The sequence below is a fragment of the Chiloscyllium punctatum genome, chromosome 20 (assembly GCF_047496795.1).
Source record: "Chiloscyllium punctatum isolate Juve2018m chromosome 20, sChiPun1.3, whole genome shotgun sequence".
Lineage (NCBI taxonomy): Eukaryota > Metazoa > Chordata > Chondrichthyes > Orectolobiformes > Hemiscylliidae > Chiloscyllium > Chiloscyllium punctatum.
Window position 1 is genome coordinate 12,883,377 of NC_092758.1, and position 23,821 is coordinate 12,907,197.

Genomic DNA, 23,821 nt, shown 5'->3' on the forward strand with positions numbered 1-23,821 from the left:
AACAAATTTGACAGAAGCCTAAATTTGTTCTCTGCTTTTCAATTTAGTACATTAAATGTCAACATCAATTCATTTTCAGCAATTATATATTTTCAGTTAACAGAATAGATTTGCTGAAAAATCAAGCTTGTCCAAGGCCCAATCTGTGAGAGACTAACCTGCAAAAGACGCCACAAACTAGAGTGAAATGAAGACAACTACTTTAAGGTCACAGATTCTACAATAGATGGTTGAATTCCAAACACAATACCAAAATGATATGCAATTAGACGAAACGTCATATTCTTAATTACACTTTTAAATTAAGAGCAGTTATATCATCTACTTTGCCATAAGTTTGAATAACATCCAAAAAACACTTTAAAAGACACACAAAAGGGAAGAATAGGCACCATATATAGCCTGCTTGGCACAAATAAATGTTTTATCTGTATTTAACCTATGTGTATTGATTTAATCTGAATTAAAGTTAATAAAGACTGCTTTTAAAAAATACATATCAGATACCGTTTAGGAGACTGGAGCAGAAATGAATAATTAAAACTGGCTGCATGTTAGGTGAGGATTAAAACACAGAGCTAAAAATAGAGGTCATTAAACCCAATAATATAAACTGGTTGAATAGGTAATTAGATTCATTTCTGCACAGGGATATGATAGGTCCAATGAGAATGCAAGTTGAATGAGATCAATCAAAACAAAAATGGATATTAAGATAAAACAAGTCTCAGGTGAACTAACTAACCTGATGTTTATAACCTGACATACACATATGGAATATTTATTAAAGATTACATTCTGGACATACTAAATTAATCTTTTAAAAAAAAAAGACAATTCTGAGGGAGAGAATGACTGTAAAACCAGATTTGGCCATTGGTTATTTCCCCCAAGAACCAACCTTTAATAGTTCAAATGGTGGGGGTTCAAAGTCTAACATTACAGTTGAATACAAAATGAAGATTAGACAGAGCGATACAGTCAATATCAATACAATTGCAGAGTTAAGACTTACAAAAAAAACATACCAAGAAATGAGTTTTGTTTTAAACTATAAAATGCAAAAATATATTACAGACAAGGAACTAAATACTTTTATCAATTTTTCTTTTATAAAAATGTAAACATTTATATACATACGCACACAATCTGACTGACTTAAAAATTAAGATACTGCAAGCACCATGATTGGAAATCAACAAATTTGCTATAGAATATTTCAACCATGGGAAATGGATGGTTGGGAAAATGAATGGCTGATTTTCAATCTTTATCTTGCCATTTCATCCTGATAATCTGCACCTGCACCAGTCAAGTGAAAAAAATACTATACCCCAACCCCACCCCACCCCAAACAAACTTATCCGATACATAAATATCCACAAGTTAACAGACAAATGTGGCACATGCCTCCAAAAGAGCCATACAGAACATTGGAGCATATCTGAGGCACCGGTAAATGATAAAACCTCCCTTTTATTGCTACTCTCTCAGTGCCCTGGACAAGATAAAATGAGCGTGAGACAGTCACTGAATGCATAGTGCAATTAAACGTTTTCAGCTTCCAAACTACTTGTAAAAGCTTGAACCAAGTCTGGTCAGGACTTTGAAACATTCCAATGAAGTTTATTCAACTGATTGACTATAGGTCCAATCAGACCACAGTGCCACAAATGCCTTTACATACAGTAACCCCCTCTCCCCTCAACCTACCCACAACCCAATCCAAATTTACAGGGGAGTGGGGGAATCTGAAGCAAACAAAAAAGTAAAGTGCAATGAACTGTTCAATACAGCAATGCAGATGTGTTGCAACTATAATTTAAGAATGCGCCAAATGCAGTATCATTTCTTACCTCCTGTAAGCAAGAGAACAGTGATCATTTCCATGGGGTACAGTGGTGTAGTTATGTTACCAAACTAACAATGCAGAACACATGAATTCAAATCCCATTGAGAGAAATATGATAATTTGAATACATTTTTCAAAAGGGATCTAGAAATAAATTTTACAATTTGGTGTACAACCACAAATTTGTCAAACCGCCTGAAACATCAGTTCAATAATGCATTTTAGGGAAGCAAACCTGCCATTTTTACAGACTGCAGTTTCGTCGTTGGGAAATAAATGATAAAATAAGATGCGTGACGATTTTGTAGTGAGCAATTCATTAAAATCCTCATACCTTTGTTGCTGAATTTGGCTAGAAAGCCATATAAAAAGCAAGAAAGTGTACAGGAAAGAAAACTAAATGAAACTGGAATCAAACAAGTTACATGACATGAAGTTGAGATCACACTTAAAAAGTAGGAAGTATGGGTAGCTCATTAATCAAAGAGGAATACAAAAATATTGCCTCAATTAACCAAAACAGAAAATCTAAAATCATGGAGACAACAAAAACGGCACAAAACAGATTGGCTCACAGCACAAAAAGAAAGGTATGATTGCACTGGAGAATTTGAATTGTGAGGAAAGATTGGACACACTGCAATTGTTTCCTTTCGAACAGAAGTTAAAACGTATAAAATTAAAGGCTCTTTCCTATTCACTTTATCTGGTTGAGGAGGAAAGGGGTTCAGTGGGGATTACAGGAAAATGATTTTCACTAGGATGATGTGGCTCTGGAACCCACTGCCTGATAAAGTTTCTGCCTACACCACTCTAAGATTTAGAAATAACCTAGATATACTTGGAGTGCCATAAACTCCATGGCGACAGACCAGGGGTTGGAAAGTGGGCTTAGGCAGAGTGATTTCTTGTCAGACCTGATCGGCCAATGGCCCCCTTAAATGCTGTAGGTGAGAGACATAAAAGTTCACAGAAACATGAACAGTACATGAATAACTTAACCCTTTAAAATGTGTTACTACAGCAGTGACTTTATAGGTCGCTTCCTTTCATACAAGGAATAGGTGGGGTGGGCTACAAGAGCAGGGTACCTCCAAAGTCAAGGGTAAAGGAAATGACAGGCAAATGATAAAATACTTACTTAGATGCAACAAAAAGGTAAAGGACTAAAACATGAAATGAAAGGGAAAATTTTTGAAGGGGACAAGAGGCCAACCTGCATCAAGAAAGGGAGATACACTTCATTAGCTTAAGTAGGCTTTTTAAAAAAGTATATAAAAACTGACAAACCAGCTATGTGTTTCCAACAATCTCCATTTCTATTACTTGATTATGATCCTGCAAGTTTGGGTAAACACGTATAGAGATGACTACTCCAAGTTGTGATCTGATGTGGATTTCCTGACTGGCAAGGGGCAACCCGTGTACAATAAAGGAACTTTTTAAAAAACTATGTTTTATATAAAAATGTTATAATCTGCCCATATGGCAGTAAAATAGAGTTATTTAAAAAACCTGCCCATAATACCGTTCCCAACCATACATTTATACCTGCCATGTGCCACAGGAGTTTTGTAACAGCTTTTTTTTTTGGTCCCATACGGTTTATATAAAAAATCCAAAAATTACACTTATTCCCACTGATTACACACAAGATCAGCAAGCCACCCTTCAATGATGAGATCCCAACAGTTCATCCAAATCGATTATCCATTCCTCTGTAGTCCTGTTTTTCAATAGGGAGTCCATCAAGTCTGTATCTCCAGGTAATGCCTGAACTGCGCTGCCACTAGACTGGTTACCATAATTAAAAGGTAGCTCCTGGCTGGTGCCTCTTACCTGGTAAACCTGGTTGCATTGGAGGTTGCCCCTTGAGGCCATTTGCTGGCTGGAAGCAAAGTTAGTCATGTCCGGAATGGACTGGTTTAAACTAGGAATACTCTGCTGCAAGGGCTGATTTGTCCGTGACAGAGGTCCACCTAATGTAGGCATGACTTGGTCACCAACAGTTGAGTTGATGGAGCCCACTGATCTGACTGAAGAAAGACCTGGTCGAGACATTCCCTGCACAAACTGCTGGCTAGCAAATTTAGGCCGAGATGGACGCACGTGGAAGGTTGAGGTACTGCTGAATGCTACTAGATTGCTATTCGTTTGATTTTGGTTATTCATGCTTTGCAAAGACTGATTCGGCCATGTTGGATTTTGGCTTACCACAGCACCTGGTAACCTCTGCAAGTGGGTCTTTGATACAGCCTGGTTCACCGTTCCTTTGTTGTGTTGCTGTTGTGCAAGGTTTGAGCTGTTGAGGTGATTTTGACTGTATCCTGTTACCATCGGAGCTCCTTGAGTCATATTAGCTTGCATCTGCAATGGATTTGAATGCTGCCCATTTCCAATTGTGCCTTGGGCAGAATGTGGAAGCATTTGGTTCACATTTGACCCCACATTGTATATTCCCTGTTGGACATTGTGCATATTACTGTACTGAGACGCTCCTAGTTCTGACTGACCAGCAGCAGAGCTACTGGAGGAAACAGAACTCTGGCTTTGCCCGATCTGGATCATGTTTTGATTCTGAGGAAACAACCGTGAGCTGCTTGCATTCGCTGCAGCCAGATTTCCAACCGTCTGAAGAACTTGAGGGGGACCTATGAAATGGAGCACAACATTGAGAAAATTAACTTCCAATAAAAAAAATTAAACTTTATTAATAGAGACCTCCTAGTAAAGTGGTTCTCCCTGCTCCTGATCAAAACATCACCAGCAAGAAAAAAAAAGAGTTTCTGTCTCAGTTACAAGTAGCCTGAGTCTCTGTGTCCCTTTACCAAGAATGACGTACACTCTTAGCTGCTGTGGTAACTGCTGCTCTGAGGGTGATACTTGCACCTGAGTCAAAGCATGGATTCAAACTTCATTCCAGGAATTGAGCATGTAATGCAGGATGACAATTTCTGTACAGAGATAATATTGCACTGCCAGATGTAACACTTACCAGATGAAATGTTAAAACAGTATTTATCTGCCCTCTAAGATGGTGCAAAGATCCCACTGCAATATTGTGAAGAAGCAGGAGACTGGAACAACACAGCAAGCCAGGCAGCATCAGGAGGTGGAGAAATCAATGTTTTGGGTACAACCCTTCCTCAGGACTCTTTATCTCTATTATGAAGAACAAATGAGTGCTCCCAAAAGACTGGGAATACCTGTTCCTGGAGATATTTATCCCTCGATAAACATCAGCAAAAATAATCAAATGGCGATATCACAAAACAACCTTGTAGGAAAAACAGTGGCCTGACATTACAATAGTGACAACTGTGCAATCTATCGGAGTCCTGAGGCTGCAGAAAGCACTATAGAAATGAAAGTCTTTCTTTTTGTTAATCATCTTTAAAATTATAAATATGGAAAGACCAGTGACACTGCAGGATGCTGAAGAATAAATTATGTAGCTACTGATTTTCTGTATATTATTACAGGTCGTTCTGCTAAAACTCACATTTTATTATCGTGATTTCGCTCTAACACGATTGACGAACGGGGGACACTTTCTAAAGCACAAACTTTTAAAACGTGTAATGCAATTATAGCACCAACATTTTACGCGCTGTTTCTAAAACATGATTTTTCTATAATACAGGGGTGCACAAGAACTATCTGTACTTGATCTTTTCAAAAAAGTGTGTTTTTTGGTAATACAGGAGGCTGGCAAAGTCACATACAGTGCCAATCCTTAACTGTCTTACAAACATTAGACTTGTTGAGTATTTGCAATGAAAGCTCATTGTGAATACCAGGAAATTAGTCCAATGACATATATACCCACATCAGAATGAAATATGCCTTGGAGGTGAAGACAGACAAGTTTTGCCTATTTCACATAATTAACTTCTGCAATCCATGGAGAACACTAACTTATTTACATCATGAATCAACCTCAGAATTGGTGTCTCTGTGAAGAGTGTCCTCGCAGTCAGCATCACATCACGGTGAAGCAGTTGGAGTCATGGCGAAGCAATCTGGGAAGGAGCAGGAAACATGGCCAGACTCGGTTGAGTTAGACAAGGGCAACACCAGCGGCAAAAGTGATATCATAGAGAAGATATGGTTTGGTTGACTCGGAAGACCGACATTAAGGACTAGCCTTACGAGTAGTAGATTCATAAAGGAAGATGATAATTTAGGGACTATCTGAAAATAATATTTTTTTAATATAAAACCTAATTAACTGCATTAGAAACGGCAGTACAAGTGATGTGTTGCTCTTATTGCATGCAACAGTGTCCACATCTGCAGTAAGTGCCTGCAGCTCGAGGAAATTCGCCTTAGAGTTGATGAGCTGGAATGTGAACTTCAAACACTGTGGCAAATGTGGGAGAGGTAGTGTCAAAGTAATTCTATGTTCCAGACGGTCACATTCTGTAGCTTAAATATTTCAAATTTGGTCCTTAGTTAGGGACAGGAGGGTGTGACAAGTGAGGCAGGTGGAAATGACCCTGAACGCTACATTGGAGAGCCTCAGCTTTGACCTAATTCAACAGGCACGAGGTACTTGTCTAATGTCTGATGAGGCAAGAGCCGGCAGGAACGATGGGCAAATTGACCATTGCACCATGGTCCAAGAAGCCATTTAAGCAGGGGAGCACAAAGAAAAGGGATAGTGGTAGGGGATTCCTTTGTGAGCAGGACTGAGAGTACAAAAACAGGAGAATTTATAATGAGGAACAAAGAGAAAGTGGCCAATTAAATACATACTTTAGTTCTGTCCGACAGACAGCATTCCAAAGACAGAAGAGGATACAGGGCCTAACAAAAGGATGTAATTGCTCTGGAGGGGATGAAGAGGAAATTCATCAGAATGTTGCCTGGGATGGAGCAGCTTAGTTATGAAGAGAGACTGGATAAGAGGGGACCAGATTGAGGTGCATACAATTATCGGATCATGAACATGGTGGGTATAAAGCAGCTGTTCCCCTTAGTTGAAGGGGCGATAACAAGGGGCACAATTAAAGTGAAAGGCAAGAGGTTTAGAGGGGATTCGAGACACTGAGAGATACCTCAAATACAAAGGATGTACAGCACTGAAACAGGCTTTTTGGTCCCAGTCAGTCCCTGATTGTTTTTATATTCTGGATTCTCTTCAAGTTTTCTTATCTAAATCTATCATCTCACTTTTCACTTGTGCACATATTCAACTCCACCTTAAACCACGGTCTGTGGTAGCAAGTCTCACATTCTCACCACTATTTAGGAGAAGGAGATTTTAACTTCTGAATTCCCTATTTTGATTGCCTCCAATTATGCTCTGCCTACAAATGTTCTAATTATCCACTTTAAAACAAAACCTTTCATAATTTGAATGATTCCTAATTGTTCAGGCCTCAGTTACCTTCTCTCTAAGGGAATATCAATCCAGTCTACCAATCTTTCCTTGATATTTCTCCACTTATATTGCTGATATCATCCTGGTATACTTCTTGCATCATCTCTGGTGCCTCTAGATTTTTTGAAATATGACAACCAGAACTGCATGCAGCACACTCCGTATATAATCATATGCAGTGAAAGTGAAAATATGCAAGCTCTCCATTATGACCTACAGTCAATAGGAGATATTAAACCTTTCTTGATCAAGATACAAACTCTGCATTACTGACCATCATGTATTGCTGCTATTGCAAAGAATACAGCAAGCAGTTGAATTAAGAATGAGGATGATCCAAGTGATTGGATTCTATGAACAGAACAGTAAATGAGCTGTACTAGACTCTGACATTCAATTCCATGGTGAATAACAAATAACCTGGAATTGAATTTCCCTCTGCACTAAATATTGTATTAATGGTAGGAACAGAATTAGGAGACGAGGGACTGGATTAACGAGCAAAAAAAAAAGTGGAGAATTAAGCTTTTTTAAAAAATGTCTCGAATCAAATAAACCCAACTATTTCACTACTGAATTCTGGCAAAGAAAACCTACTGCCCGACATGTGACTCAAGTCACACATTAATGGGGTTGCCCTCTGAAGTAACCTAACAAGAGGCTTAGCTGACAAAGGGAACTATGAATGGACAAGCCTTTGCAAGCAATGTCACAACCTGCAAATTCTTTTAAGAAAGGAAGCACTAAAACAGCTTACCATATATACTAGTGTATAGGTCGCATTTTTAAAACTATTTTTAAGGGTTCAATTTAGAGGGTTGACAGCCGCAAGTTTTGAGGATATGATATTCATGCTGCAGTTTGAAATACTGTATTAGCAGCAAAAGTCAACTTGATTGCACAACTAATCCCAGGTAAAGAAGCAAAACACAATGAATTATGGTAAAGATAATTACCGGATAAAAACGAGACTGGTACGAAAAGTTAAATGTGTCAAAGATTCATTGAAATCCTGAAAAATCACACTGCTCAGAATCATCATGCCCTGGTATAATGGCACACTCAAAATGAAACATTTATTAAATTGTGAATGTGTAAACATCTTGAACTTTCCAGCCAAATTCTTCTGTATCCCTCCCATTTACATTATGAACTTCAACAACATTAACAAATTCTTCAAAGAATTAAAGATATACTGGTACGTAGTTAATATATCTCACTTTTACTGAGATATAATGGCACAATTAAAATGATTAACTTTTTAAAAGATATTAACTTTTGAATGTATAGTGAACAAAGTGTGATAAATACCAATAGACTTAGCACTGGTCTGAATGAATGAATGAATCAAAACATGCTGTAGTAAACCGAGTGCAGGAAGTAGAGTTGTGTATGAATGAATGAATAGATACGCAATATCGTAAATAAAGAGTGGTGAGTAGAGCTACCGGAATAAATGAATGTGATTTGTTTAAATGGGTTAATAGGAACAAGCAGTTTCCTTACAAGCAGTATAAACAAGCAGGTTTATAAAGCAATATAGCAGGGTCAACTTACATACAAGATATGGAAAATGAGAGATTGTTTGCCCAAAATAAGGGGTTGACTTATGAAGGGCTTTTGCCTGAAACGTCGAGTTTCCTGCTCCTCGGATGCTGCCTGACCTGCTATGCTTTTTCAGCACCCTCTAATCTAGACTCTGGTTTCCAGCATATGAAGTCCTCACTTTTTCCTTATACTTGGGATCAACCTATACACAAGTATATATGGTAACAAGTCCTCCCTCAAGTTTTGAGAATAGTGTTAGCTTTGCATTGTTTATGCAGCAATTCATCTGCAATTCATTCAGAATACAGAAGTGATAAGTTATTGGAAAGTTTAATTTTTTAACGAAAGAATAGTTGAATTAGCAGGTGAATGGTACAGTAAATTCAGTAATTGATTTGATTATCCCAAATCATATCAGTAGGCACTGAAGAACAGACTTCTCAGATTCAAGGATTTTAAGTTGGACCACTCACCTGACAAGACAATCAATGTTCAATCAAGATAAAAAATAAAATTAAGATAACATTGAACAGAGAGTGAACATGTATTTCAGTTACTCAACATACAACAAAAAGGTAGGTTACTGCTTTTGAGCATAATTCTGATACAGAAGACTAAGATAACATAAGGCAACTTGGACATTTCTAAGTCTCTGCTATATTCCAAAAATCTGTGCTGTTCTCCCATATCTTTTATATCTCCCTCTCGGTTCAAATATTTTGCTGAACGTGGTCTGCTGTTAGAAACCATGAACATGTGACATGTATGCGAAGGAAGCTTAAATCATAATAGCCTTGAACAGATCAATGAGAAAGCGTCAGTAAGAAATCATAAATAAAATAAAATTTAACAATTACAAAAAGAGGAGGAGTGGGAAATACTCCAATATTGGAGTCTGGAATACTCGCTTAAAATGTTGGTGGAATCTGATTTTATGAACAATTTTAATAAGGGAGTCGGACAAGTGGCGGAGGATGAGAAAGTTAAATTTACAGACAAAGAGAGATGTAGGAGATGAAGCAGAACTCAACTTTCAAATTGGTACAAAGGACCAAATATGCTGCACTGTGCACTAGATTTCTGAATTTAAGGAGATACAGGAGAAACAGAACCCAGTGACATTTTCAACACAAAATTTGGCTTAGACAAGTAGAATGAACTTCATGTTTATTTATTATTTATTCATGCCAGGCCCCCACTTGATCAGTGCCAACTGACTGTGCATTAGTCTTGGTCTTCTACCTCCCTAAATTAATATAAGTGCAACCAGTGATGATATGGAGGGAACTCCAAATCCTGGCAGATAAGAAACATGGATAAAGTTCCATCAAGATATTACAAGGCTTGGTGGAAAACTTAGAGCTGATGGCTGCCCTTGTCTAGATGGTCTTGTCTCTAATGAGAGAGCAGCCCTGTATGATCCCCCTGGGACTGTGGCAACTTTGCTTTACAGCTGCTGTAAAACTTATTTGCTAATGTACTGAAACCCGCTTGCAGTGAGGCCAGTATATCATTGTCTTCTTAAATGCTGCAGCTACATGCTTGATTTCAATGACCAGTGCACAGAGACATCCAGGGTCCCTCTGTACATAGCATTTCCAATTTAAACACCTTGCATTGCCTTGCTAGTGTCCCTGGACAAGGAGGATTGGATTTAGGTCCCTCCTGCTCCAAATGTGTGTAATCTCTGGACAGGTTGATTAGAAAAATAAAACTGGTAAAAGCTCTTACAGTTTTCTTTTACATTCCTTGCAAGTTCCACTCATACTCTATTTTTCTTCTCTCAAATCAACATCTGGGACCTTCTTTGCTGAATTCTGAACTGCTATCCAGGTTATCTACTTTTTCTAGAAAATTAAATAACTCCTCTTTGGATCTAATATTACCCTTAATTTCATTTAATCACTACAATTGGGTCACTTTTCTTGTGGTACTCTCTTGACTGAAAATAATGTATAATGACTGCATTCTATACATTTTTTCCTTAAAATATTAACCATTGCTGGTCTACTGTCATGCCTTTTAATGAGACAGCATTAACAACAACATCACATCTTTTGCTTGGAAATCAGGCAGCTTTGTGGACTCAATGTAGAGTTCAACAGTCACTGATCACAACTTTGCACGATTCTTTTTAAACCCATCCCCACACCCCAGTCCTGTAGCGAACCAGGTTGTTTTCCCTTTTGGCCAACCAATTCTCTCCTATTCTTAGACTCAAAATGTTAACTGTGCTTTCTCCCCACAAATGCAGTCAGATCCATTTAATTTCTCCAGCAATTTCTGTTTTGCCTTTTAATGAGGTTATCCAGTCTATCGCAGTCAACTCACCCCTCATCATACCTTTGTAGTCTTCCTTGCTTAGATTTAGAATCCTAGTTTTGGATTGGCTCTCTTCATTTTCAATGAAGAATACTATCATGTTATGGCCTTTTGCTTTAGAGACCTCTCACAACATTATTAATTCACGCCTACACATTTCACAAAAACAAGTCTATGGTAGCTTGCTCTCAAACTGGATCCTCAATGTACTGGTCTAAGATAGCATCTTGCACATACTCTAGCAATACAGTTTGGTGGATGCATTCCTTATGAGGTTTGTGCAGTCTGTATGTAGATTAAAGTCATCAATGTAGTACCTTGGCTGCATGCATTACTTATTTTCTGTTTGAATAGCATTGCCTAGCTCACTACGACTGTTTGAAAGCATTTAGACAGCTCCCACAAATGTCTTTTGTCCCCATTGCCTCTTGGCTCCGGTCTGTATCATGAACAATACCACTAAAAGGAGCATTAATTCAAATGATTGATACTACACTTACTCTGAAACTGGCTAACTTGCTCAACGCGGTACTGATTTTGCTGCTGGTCTTGATATTGAGGTGGGGGCCTTGTGAGGTGTCTCTGCAACTGTTGCTCTTGCTGCTTTCTTTGCTTCTCCTGAAAGATGATAAATAACTCATTAGCATTGTTACGATCAATCCAATGTACAAACTTTTAATCTGATGTGGAGGTTTTACCTGCGAATTTATTACTGTATGATAAAGAAAGCACAGGACTCAGACAGCAATATGATAGACTTGTATTGGTCAGTTTCAGCAGGGCAGTACACTGGTTTAAAACCAATCCACTGCACAACACCAACTATAACAAACACACAAAATAAAACAAATCTCTGCAAAGACAGTTTGGTTTTTTTTTAAAGAGGATAGCTGTATAAAAGAACCCTTCATTCATGAGGGCTTGCTGGAAACTCGTAAAACCAGCATGTTGTCATGTGTCTGAAGCTGTAAATGATGCACAGAAAATAATGAAGCTAACTTTATTTGTTCACCAGATGTCAGTATCACTGGTTAAATCAGGATGCTTAATTGTCCTGGAGAAGATGGTGGTGAATTGCTGCAGTAAGCGGGGTTCAAAGACACCCACAGGGCTTTTATGATGGAAGTTTTAGGATTTTGACCTAATGACAGTAAGAGTGGCAATAAAGTTACAAATCAGGATGCTGTGGGGCTTGGAGGGGAATGTGCAGCTGGTGGTGTTCCCAAGCACCTGTAGCTTTGTCTTTCCAGGTGTAGAGATTGCAGGTTTGGAAGCTGCTGTTAGAGAAGCCTTGCTGAGTTCCTGCGATGTACCTTGTGACTCATCACAGAATTTCTAGCCTCAGACCTGCTCTTGTAGGCACAATGCCGGTCTAGCTCATTTTCTGGTCAATGGTAAACTCCACGATGTTGATTGAGGAACTGAGCAATGGTAATGTCATTCAACGATAAGGGCAACACAGTTAGATTGTCTCTGGATGGAGACTTACGTTCATTAAGTGGAAAGTAACAATAGCATAACACATCAGTCCTATGCTGGAAGTTGCCCAGGTCTTGCTGGATATGGATACAGGTAGCTTCAGTATCAGAGTCATTTGAATTGTGCAGAGCATTAATTATTGCACAAGGAATATCCCTACTCCTGTCCCAGTGATGGAGGGAAGGACATTGAAGCAGCTGAAGGTTGAACTTGGAACGCTCACCTGAGGAGCTCCTGCAGTAATGACCAACTGCTGAGATGATCTCCAACAACCACAACCACCCTCCTGAATACTAATCAGGACTTTAAGCAGCAGAGAGGCTCCCCCACTCCACCAAAGGAGGTAATGCAGTCAGGTGGTGAGTGGTCCTGATGGAGCCCAACTGAGTCTTGGTGATGATTTCAGTTTCTAACCCAACATTAAAGAGTCCAGAAGCTACTAATTAAACTCATCAACCCTATTTCCCCCATCTCTCTGATTCTCCATCAAAAACACAGGCAAACTCAAAGTTTGGGAGAAGATTTGTAGCTCGGGTGCTCGTTGTTGTAGTTCTGTTCGCCGAGCTGGGAATTTGATTAGATTAGATTAGATTACTTACAGTGTGGAAACAGGCCCTTCGGCCCAACAAGTCCACACCGACCCGCCGAAGCGCAACCCACCCATACCCACTCCCCTACATTTACCCCTTCACCTAACATTACGGGCAATTTAGCATGGCCAATTCACCTAACCTGCACATCTTTGGACTGTGGGAGGAAACCGGAGCACCCGGAGGAAACCCACACAGGCACAGGGAGAATATGCAAACTCCACACAGTCAGTTGCCTGAGGCCGGAATTGAACCCAGGTCTCTGTCGCTGTGAGGCAGCAGTGCTAACCACTGTGCCACCATGCTGCCCACATTTGTCTTGCAAACGTTTTGTCCCCTGTCTAGGTGACATCCTCAGTGCTTGGGAGCCTTCTGTGAAGCTTACTCCGGCATTTATAGTGGCCTGTCTCTGCCGCTTCCGGTTGTCAGTTCCAGCTGTCCGCTGTAGTGGCCGGTATATTGGGTCCAGGTTGATGTGTTTGTTAATAGAGTCTGTGGATGAGTGCCATGCCTCTAGGAATTCCCTGGCTGTTCTCTGTTTGGCTTGCCCTATAATGGTAGTGTTGTCCCAGTCGAATTCATGTTGCTTGTCGTCTGTGTGTGTGGCTACTAAGGATAGCTGGTCATGTCGTTTCGTGGCTAGTTGGTGTTCGTGTATACGGATCGTTAACTGTCTTCCTGTTTGTCCGATGTAGTGTTTTGTGCAGTCCTTGCATGGGATTTTGTACACTTGCAGATACCAACACAAGCAAACTGATAATAAAAACCTGAATTTTATTTAAAATGTATATTCCAAAATAACATTGGATCTTTTGAAATTAATAAGAGAAGGGTACAAAAATAATGGAAGTATGACAAATCTTCATGAAAACAACTCAGCTTTTCAGCTTCAGGCGTCAAAAGGATATCAAGACTTGGGAGATCCTGTGGAGATTGATAGGAATAGCATCAGAAATGAGGGGTGTTATGCACTAGGCCATACCCTGTTAAAACATTTCAAGGAAGTAGCCTGGACCCTAACGTGACTAGTTGCTTTAAGTAGGTGTGGAGTGGATATTCCACGGGTGATGAGCTGGCCCAACTACTTATTTGTAAACTAAACAGAATTTATTGGCAAGATCACTGAATGAAGCATTAAGAAAAGAGAACAGAATGTAACATAGCTTAACCTATCAGAGGGAGAGGGGGAGAAAGACAGAAAGACTGAGAGACATGGCAGAGAGATTCAGCATGGATTGTCTTCTTCCATGTAGCTGTTTCTTGGTCCAGCAATCCAAGTGTGGCGCTGGAAAAGCACAGCCGATCAGGTCCACATTTCGAACATAAACTCTTTTTCAGGAATGTTTGCGCTCTAAAAAGCCAGACTGCTAAAAACCAAATCAAACCCAGAGAAAGTCTAAGTTGGAAGGGCCACTCCCCTTTCATTGTACAAGTGTTTTGTTTAAAACTTGAAAGCCTTTAGCTTGAGGCAGTATTTGTTTGCTATAATCAAATCGGCCCTAAAACCCATCAAAACTCTACACCCTGGAACTTGTGCAATTAAGAATCTTCTGATGACCATGAAACTTCAATCAATTGTCAGAAAAACCGATCTGGTTTACTAATGTCCTTAAGCAAAGGAAACTTGCCATCCTCACCATGCCTACAGGTGATTCCAGAGCCATAACAATGCAGTTGATTCTCAATTGACCTCTGAAATGGACTAGCAAACCGCTCAGCTGTTATCAATTGTTACAAGTTCTCAACAAAGAAATGAAGTCTGGCATCAACCGAGGCATTGGAAACAAAGGCAAAAACAGCTCTGTGGATCCTGAAAAACTCTCATTACATTTGAAAATTTGTGTCAAAATTGGGACGGCTATCTCACAGCTAGCACTGCAAATATGGCATGTCCCATAAGTCACCATCACCATGCCTGGTGATATTTTGTCCAAACGCAAGACAGAACCACAAGTAGTAGCACAATGAAATTTCCCTCCAAACTGTAAGCCAATGTCCTGCACCAAAAAATGGTTTAGCAGCAGGAATACTAATTGACCTGTTTGCATCTGAAAGGACATAGCTGCTAGACTGGGTCTGCAGCAGGTGGCGACGGAACCAAGAAGGAAAAACATACTTGACCTCATCCTCACCAAATGGTTGGATGCAGATGCATCTGTCCATGACAATATTGATAAAAGCCATTCTTTACGTTGAGAATACGTTCCATTGCACTGTATGGCACTATCACCACGCTAAATTGGATTTCCAACAAATCTAGTAACTCAAGACTGGTATCCATGCGTCAATGTGGGCCACCAATGACGGTAGAATCCTCCAGTACAATCTACAACCTCAAGACCTGGCATACACTCCAGTCAACCATTACTATCAAGCTAGGGGATCAACCTTTGTTCAGTGGAAGGTGCAGGATGGCATGGCAGGAGCAACACCAAGCATACCTAAAAATGAGATATCAACCTGGGAGGCTGCCAAACAGGACAACTGGAGAGCCAAACAGGACAACTGGAGAGCCAAACAGGACAACTGGAGAGCCAAACAGGAAAGCAGTAATTGATAGACAGAGGTAAGCAATCCCACATCCAATTAATCAGATCTGAGCTCTACAGTCCCAACAAATTCAGTCGTGAATATGGTGGACAATTAAACAACTCACTGAGGGGTTCACTATAAAAATATCCTCATCCTTAATGGTGGGAGAGTTTAGCATATCAGTACTGAAGACAACGTAAAAACATTTGCAGTAATCTTCAGCCAGAGGTGCCAAGTGGATGATCCATCTCTGTCTCCTCCAGTGGTCCCCAGCATCTCAGATGCAGGTCTTCAATCAACTTGATGCAATCCATGTGATATCATGCAACAGATGGAGGCACTGAATACTGCAAAGGCTACTGGTTCCAACAATATTCCAGCAAGTAATGCACTCCAGAAAATGCCATAACCCTAGCCAAGATGTTCCAGCACAGGCAGAACATTGGTATCCATCCACAACATGGAAAATTTCCCAGGTATGTCCTGTACACAAAAATTAGGAGAAATTACTACCCCATCAATCGACTCTCAACCATCAGTAAAATATTGGAAGGTGTCATCAAGTGTTATTTAGCAACACCTGCGCTGCAACAACCCACTCACTCACATAGTTTCAGTTTTGTCAGGCCACTCAGCTCCTGACCTCATCACAGACTGCATTCAAACGTAGACAAAAATGCTGAATTCCAGGTGAGGTGAGAGTGACAGCCTTTGACTTAAAGGTGGCATTCGACCAAGTGTAGCATCAATGAACCTTCCTGACGATGAGCTTATACTCTCCTGCTCCTCGTTTGCTGCCTGACCAGCTGTGCTTTTCCAGCACCACACTCTTTGACTCTGATCTCCAGCAACTGCATTCCTCACTTTCTCCCAAAAGGAAAATCAGTGAATATCAGATGCAAAATCTCTGCTGGTTGGAGTCATGCCCGACACTGAGGAAATTTGGTTGTGGTTGTTGAAGGTCAGTCATTTCAGTTCCAGGAGTTCCTCAGGGTAGTGTCTTAGGCCAAACTACCTTCGGCTGCTTCAACGACCTTCCCTCCATCATAAGGTCAGACATGGGTATGTTCACTGACAATTGTGCAATATTTAGGACCATTTGCCACTCCAGATACTGAAGCTGCCAGTGTTCAAATGCAACAAGACCTGGACAATATAAAGGCTCAGACTAACAAGTGACAAGTAACATTTGCGATACACAAATGCCAGACAATAACCACATCCAATAAAACACAAAGTAACCAGCAGTCCTTGATAGTACAGAAAGAGGCCATTCAGCCCATAAAGTATGCACCAACTCTCTGAAGAGCACCCCACCAGATCAGTCTATCCCCATAACCCGGCATTTACATTGGTTAGTCCACCTAACCTACACACCCCTGGACATTTTAGGGCAGTTTAGCATGGTCAATCTGCCGAAACTGCACCTCTTTGGAATGTGGGAGGAATCTGGAATACCCAGAGGAATCCCACACGGACTTGAGAGTATGCAAACTCCATACAGTCATCCAAGGCTGGAATTAAGCATAGTCCTTAGCTGTGAGGCAAGTGTTAACCACTGAGCCACCAGGTCACCCCAATCTATCCACAATTTCCAAGGAGCAAGTCAGGAGTGTGGCTAATGTTATACCACTTTTTAAGAAAGGTGGAGAGAGAAAGCAGGAAATTATAGACCAGTTAGTCTGACCTCAGTGGTGGGAAAGATGCCGGAGTCTATTATAAAGGATGAAATTACAGCACATCTGGATAGTAGTAACAGGATAGGACAGAGTCAGCATGGATTTATGAAGGCGAAATCATGCTTGACTAATCTTCTGGACTTTTTTGAGGATGTAACTCTGAAGATGGACAAGGGAGATCCAGTAGATGTAGTGTACCTGGACTTTCAGAAAGCTTTTGATAAAGTCCCACACAGGAGGTTAGTGAGTAAAATTAGGGCACATGGTATTGGGGGCAAAGTACTAACTTGGATTGAAGGTTGGTTGGCTGATAGGAAACAAAGGGTAGTGTTAAACGGCTCCATTTCGGAATGGCAGGCAGTGACCAGTGGGGTACCGCAGGAATCCGTGCTAAGACCGCAGCTTTTTACAATATATGTTAATGATATAGAAGATAGTATCAGCAATAACATTAGCAAATTTGCTGATGATACAAAGCTGGGTGGCAGGGTGAAATGTGATGAGGATGTTAGGAGATTACAGGGTGACCTGGACAAGTTAGGTGAGTGGGCAGATGCATGGCAGATGCAGTTTAATGTGGATAAATGTCTGGTTATCCACTTTGGTGGCAAGAACAGGAAGGCAGATTACTACCTCAATGGTATCAAATTAGGTAAAGGGGCTGTTCAGAGAGATCTGGGTGTTCTTGTCCACCAGTCAATGAAGGCAAGCATGCAGTTACAGCAGGTAGTGAAGAAGGCTAATAGCATGCTGGCCTTTATAACAAGAGGCCAAATTAACCCAGAGAGTGGTGGCTGTGTGGAATGCTCTGCCCCAGAGGGCAGTGGAGGCCCAGTCTCTGGATTCATATAAGAAAGAGTTGGATAGAGCTCTCAAAGATAGTGGAATCAAAGGTTATGGAGATAAGGCAGGAAGAGGATACTCATTAGGAATGATCAGCCATGATCATATTAAATGGCGGTGCAGGCTCAAAGGGCTGAATGGCCTACTCCTGCACCTATTGTCTATTGTCAGAATACTCCCCACTTGTCTGGATGAGTGCAGCTTCAATAACACTCAAGAAGCTTGACACCATCCAAGACAAAGTAGCCCACTTGATTGGTACATCTACAAGCATTCACTCACTTCTTCAATTATTCTCAGCGGCAGCAGTGTGTGCTGTCTATAAGATGCACTGCAGAAATATAAAGATTTTTCAACAGTACCGTCAAAACTTATGACTACTTCCATTTAGAAGGACAAGGGCAACACAATAGAAATTTCACCAACTACAAGTTTCTCTCCAAGTCACTCACCATCCTGACTTGGAAATCTTTCACTGTCGCTGATCAAAATCCTTGAATTTCCTCCCTGAGGACATTTTGGGTCGATCGACATCACATGGACTGCAGCGGTTCAAGGAGACAGTTCACCAGCACCTTTTGAAAGGGAACTAGTGACAGGCAACAAGTGTTGTCCAGCCAGCAATGCCCACACCCCACAAATGAATTTTTAAAAATGCTGAAATTGTTCTCTCTCAGGTAGAGAGGGGTTAAAGGGAAAGCTACAGATGTGTCAAAATCATGAAGCACTTTGACACAACAGGGGGTAGAAAAGGATTCCAGTGGCAGAAAGATTGGCAACTGAAGCCACAAATTTAAGACTACTGGCAAAATAAAACTAAGAATTTTTCTTCTCTAAAAAGATCAAGGTCATTGTGATCTGGAACACAGTACCAGGAAAGAGACACAAAGTTTTCAAATGCAACGTTCAAAAGGAAATTGGATAAATATTTGAAAGAGAACAATATGTTGGACTATGGGATACGAACTGAAGAATGGACAATCCTAAAGTGAACATGGAATTACTGGCATCCTTCACTGGTGCATGATTCCATAATATTTCGTATTAACATTTATAATCAATCCATGAAAAGAAAAAGCACTTTCAGGAAGTGGACGTTCAGACTAACTATTAATAAGGGTCTCTGATGAAAAACATGATATCAAAGACAAAAGGACAAGGTGATTGAAGTGTTTCATGACAGATGTTCATCCTAAATTATATATCTAGGATTGCAAAAAATGAGGGAGAGCAGCTGAATATATGAACCATTTAAGACAAAGATAATGCAGGCATGCCCTCAAGTGAAGAAACCGAGAAAAGATGGGCTGCTGACTTTGAGACGCTGCAAAACAGCCCTAAAACAGCAAATCAGGGGAACAGAACAGTGGGCCAAACACTAACCTCTGGTAATTGACATTGTTAAAGAGCAAACAACAGTAGTCCTGAACCAAACAAGAAACAAAGATTTCAGGACCAGAAAGGATTCAGGTGCAGCCCTGGAAGAGTTTTCCTACATGCGCATTGAAGTCTGTGTTATCTGTTCAAAGTAGGGTTTGCCAGTTGAACAAAGAAAATGCTCTCATTACAATTTTAACAGAGAAGGGAAAGGTTCAAGAATGCAAACACTACCGCCACACCTTCAAAGTGTGGGAATGTGTGATCAACGGCCATCTAAGAAGAATGATAGTGGTCAGTGATGGGCAGTTTGGCCTCATGGAATTTTCACCCGGTCATTATGAAAAGCGACAGCGAAGGAAGGATATTTACAGTCAACCTGAAGTAATTCTTGCTAAGATCTACCAAAAAGTGAAATCTCAATTTATATCCAATTTTTGAACAGAGATATCAGGTCAATTTAAAATGTATCCAATATTCTTTCTCCAGAGATCAGGGAATATGCAGCAAAATTAAAGTTTATTTTCAATAGCATTGAATTGAAGTGAGTGAACAACAACACAAATACTTCAGTGATATGTAAACTGATACATTTTCCATATTTTAGTTAAGTCCAAGTTCTTAACTGAATGACCTTAATGCAACAGCTACCAAATTTACTCAATGTCTGATATGTTCATATGATATTGAAGCTTACAACAGGAAATGGCTTGATATTCAGACTTGTAGACGAATGCTCAAGTTAATGGCACATTCATCAGATGACAACTACATTTCATTTCTCTTTGTCCTTATTATATTCATACCAAAAAGTGTTGTATTTTAAAATTAAGTGTTACTGCACCGAAAGAATTTAAGCATGTTACATTCATATAATTTTTGTATTGAACTATATCATGACTCAGATTATGATCTCATGATTTCTATGCCCAGGGAATGTAAATTGTGCATGCTTGTCAAATAACAATTAGCTGGAATTCCTGAAATGTGACTGAGGTATGTCTGGTAGGTGTTTTTGTCTTGTGTCTGAAATATGAGATAACCGGGACTCCACTACAAGTTTCTGCAGCAATTATGTACCCATTTCAACATTGGAACCAATCCCTCCGCCAAAATCTATTACATCACTGCAAACATTTTTGCATTCGTGATTTCCCACAACAATAACCACACACAAAAGTATAATAAGTAGTTTAAAATAAGGCATTAAGTCTGCATCTCTCATCTGGATTTCCTCCTTCCTGCTCTGTCCAGTCAAATCCATCAGTTGGTTGAGTTTTACTCCCCCAACTCATGGTTTCACTTTCTGTTCATCAAATCCAGTTTCTTAAACAAGTCACACCTTACTAGCCAACACAATTGAGGCTACATAGCGTCAAGGTACTAGTTAAATTTCATATCAGGAAAGAGCAATTTAATATCTTTGAAGTCTAAACCCTTCCCATGCAAGTCATAACATCAAATAAAAACAAAATACTGTGGAAGTTCAAAATCTGAAATAAAAAGAAAAAGCTGCATAAACCTAACAGATCAGCCAGTACTGGTTGCAAGAAACACTTAACATTTCAGGCTGATGACCTTTCAATGTAACACCAAATGTAGCCCCAGTCATCATATCCTCTACATAGCCCTGCCATTCACATTATGTACGCACTGCGAGTGGTTGCTGCTATTTTGACAAAATGTCATTGATCTTAAACCTTACTTCTATTTCAATACCCACAAATGTTGTCGAGCACACCAATGTTTCAGCACTTCTTGCTTCCAGTCTATGACATTTTGTACTCAACTTTGTGCCAACTCCAAACTGAAAACCTAAATAACACCAGATATTTGTTCTCATCATTTTCCACCAAAAGTGTGCATCAGGTGATTTCACACACAAACCAAACTGCACAGTTAGTACTTAGTGCGCAGTAAATTCAGTTCCCCAATTCCACAACACGGCTTGATTCACTTGATGCAGTTCTCCCAACAATGCTTATGCAGCACAAAGCTCAGACCCCGCCCCAAGATTACGCACCTGCTCTGCCAGCAGTTGTTGTCTCTGCAAATATTGCTGCTTTTGCTGCTCAATCAACTGTAACTGCTGCTCTCGTTGCTTCTGCTGATCCATCAAAATTTGCTGTTTCATGACAGCAGCCTGCTGCTGGCTACCAATATACACAGCATTTCCATGGTTACTAGCAATAGAAGCAGGCGGAGGCTGAGTTCCTGGACCTGATGCCTGGACAGAGTTTGATGCCCTGGTGACAGTTCCAGGATTTTGATCCTATTAAAAATAAAAATGAGGTCCAATCATTACACAATTATACAGAGCTGTCAGCAAAGCAGAACATTGAACCAAGCAGCCATGCAGCAACTGGTGTTCATTTTCCCCCTTCCACCTACTTCATCTCAACCCATCGTACCTTCTATTACTTTCTTTTTTTTTATTTTAGACATGAAGTTATCCCTGAAATGCATCTATGCTATTTGCCTATTTCACATGACAAAATTTTCCACCCATTCTCTCAAAGAAGCTCTGCTAAATTCTTTATTGGATTTACTTTCTCCATTCTTACCTTCGCAAATCTTTTCATAGTCTTAAATGGACCCATTAGGTCATTTAATAGCTCTCTCTATCCTGCTGCAAATCAGAACAGACAGCTAACACTTCCTTTACAGCTCTATTGTCCTTGGGCGCAGCTTAATCAAAGAGGCGGAAATGGACATTCGGAGAAAAACTGATTTATTCTGGGGAGGTGGTTAAGAAATTCAACTAACGGGCATGTTAAAAAAACACCAGTTTGAGAGAGAGCGCGCACGAGAGAGAGAGACAAACACAGAGACACCCAAGAAACTAAACAAAATATTTCTGGGACCAATATATAAATTCATGGTTCTATTGTGCAGACAAGGCAAACAAGTGCAGTTAGGAAATTTAGTGCAAACCTGAGAATTTGGGGAAGCAAGGAGTTAAGAAAGTGTTTACTCCTTTTACATTACTACCCCTTCAAGACCCTAGATCAGGATTTTACTGTAGTACAGGGAAAAGAGGTAGCTAATTTGACGGGCATCGGGGAAGCAAATAAGGTGTATTTGATTCTTGGATTTGTGATAAAGTAACGATTCTCAAAGTTAGCAAGTATAGGATACACGAAAATTTGGCTGCTGGGATATAGAACTGGATATATTGATTTCAAATGTTACAATATCTGGATTATCTGAACAGCATGCAAATTGGCTTATGGTACACAAAACTAGGGGTGATATATAGCTCAAAAAGTTGGTTTGGAGAAGTGGATTCCAGATGCTGGGGCACTGGTACCAGTATTGGGAAAAGTAGGCTGTATCACTGGGACATTCGATGCACCCAGTATTGTAGTGAACTGCATAAATAGGAAGTAGAGGGTGTTTAAAACTAGATAATCAGCAAAGCATCGAATGTCGTAAAATGCGGCAAATCAAAGAGTAAAGATGAGAGGAAAATAGTAAAATGGGAAAATGAGTCAGAGAATGACAAGAGGAGACTGTGAAAAAAAGGAATACACCAGTCAAGCTTAGAAGCTACGAAAATAACAAAATGTAAAACTAAACACTTTGTGCCTGGATGTGGAGAACAAAGTATACAAGTTGATAGCATACAATAAGGTAAACAAATTGAGCTGTTGGTTATTACAGACAATCAGCTACAGGATGACAATGAATGTGCCCTCAGTACAGGAGTATCTGACATTCAAGAGGAGAATAAAGCTCGACAAAAGTGAAGAGATAGCATTGTAGATCAAGGTTGAGGCATTTCTGAAACAGATAACCTTCATTCAGGAGAACAAGATGTAGAATACCTTTTGGAGGAAATAAAGAAGAGTAGGGGAAAGAAGTAACTAGTTGGATTGGTCTGCAGGCCCACTAAATTGTAAGCACAACGTTGGACAAAATACACAAATGATGATAGAGGGATAGTATTAAGCATGGGTGACTTTAATCCATGCATAAACTGGAAAATCAAACTGACAATGGTAACCAGGATAAGGAGCTCAGAGTACTTTTGAGATAGTTTCTTGGAGAAGTACAATCAGGAACAGTTAGAGAGAAGATGACCTTAAACTTGGTATCATGACATGATCCATTCATGCTCTCAGAGTAAAAACACTTCTAGATGGCAGTGACCACAACATGATTGCATTTTACATCCAGTTTGAATAGGAGAGACTGGATCTGGGACTAGTAT

General features: G+C 40.0%; 1 protein-coding gene across 1 annotated transcript in view; it reads right to left on the reverse strand.

The window, feature by feature from the left end:
* Window positions 1–1,349: 1,349 nt before the first annotated feature.
* maml1 (mastermind-like transcriptional coactivator 1) overlaps window positions 1,350–23,821 on the reverse strand; it is a 75,636-nt gene continuing 53,164 nt past the window's right edge. The window contains exons 3-5 of the mRNA XM_072590334.1: window positions 21,632–21,880; window positions 11,609–11,726; window positions 1,350–4,503 (exon numbers count right to left, since the gene is read on the reverse strand). Coding sequence (XP_072446435.1) covers window positions 3,524–4,503; window positions 11,609–11,726; window positions 21,632–21,880 — 1,347 coding nt within the window. The 3' untranslated portion in view covers window positions 1,350–3,523. The remainder of the gene's footprint in view (window positions 4,504–11,608; window positions 11,727–21,631; window positions 21,881–23,821) is intronic.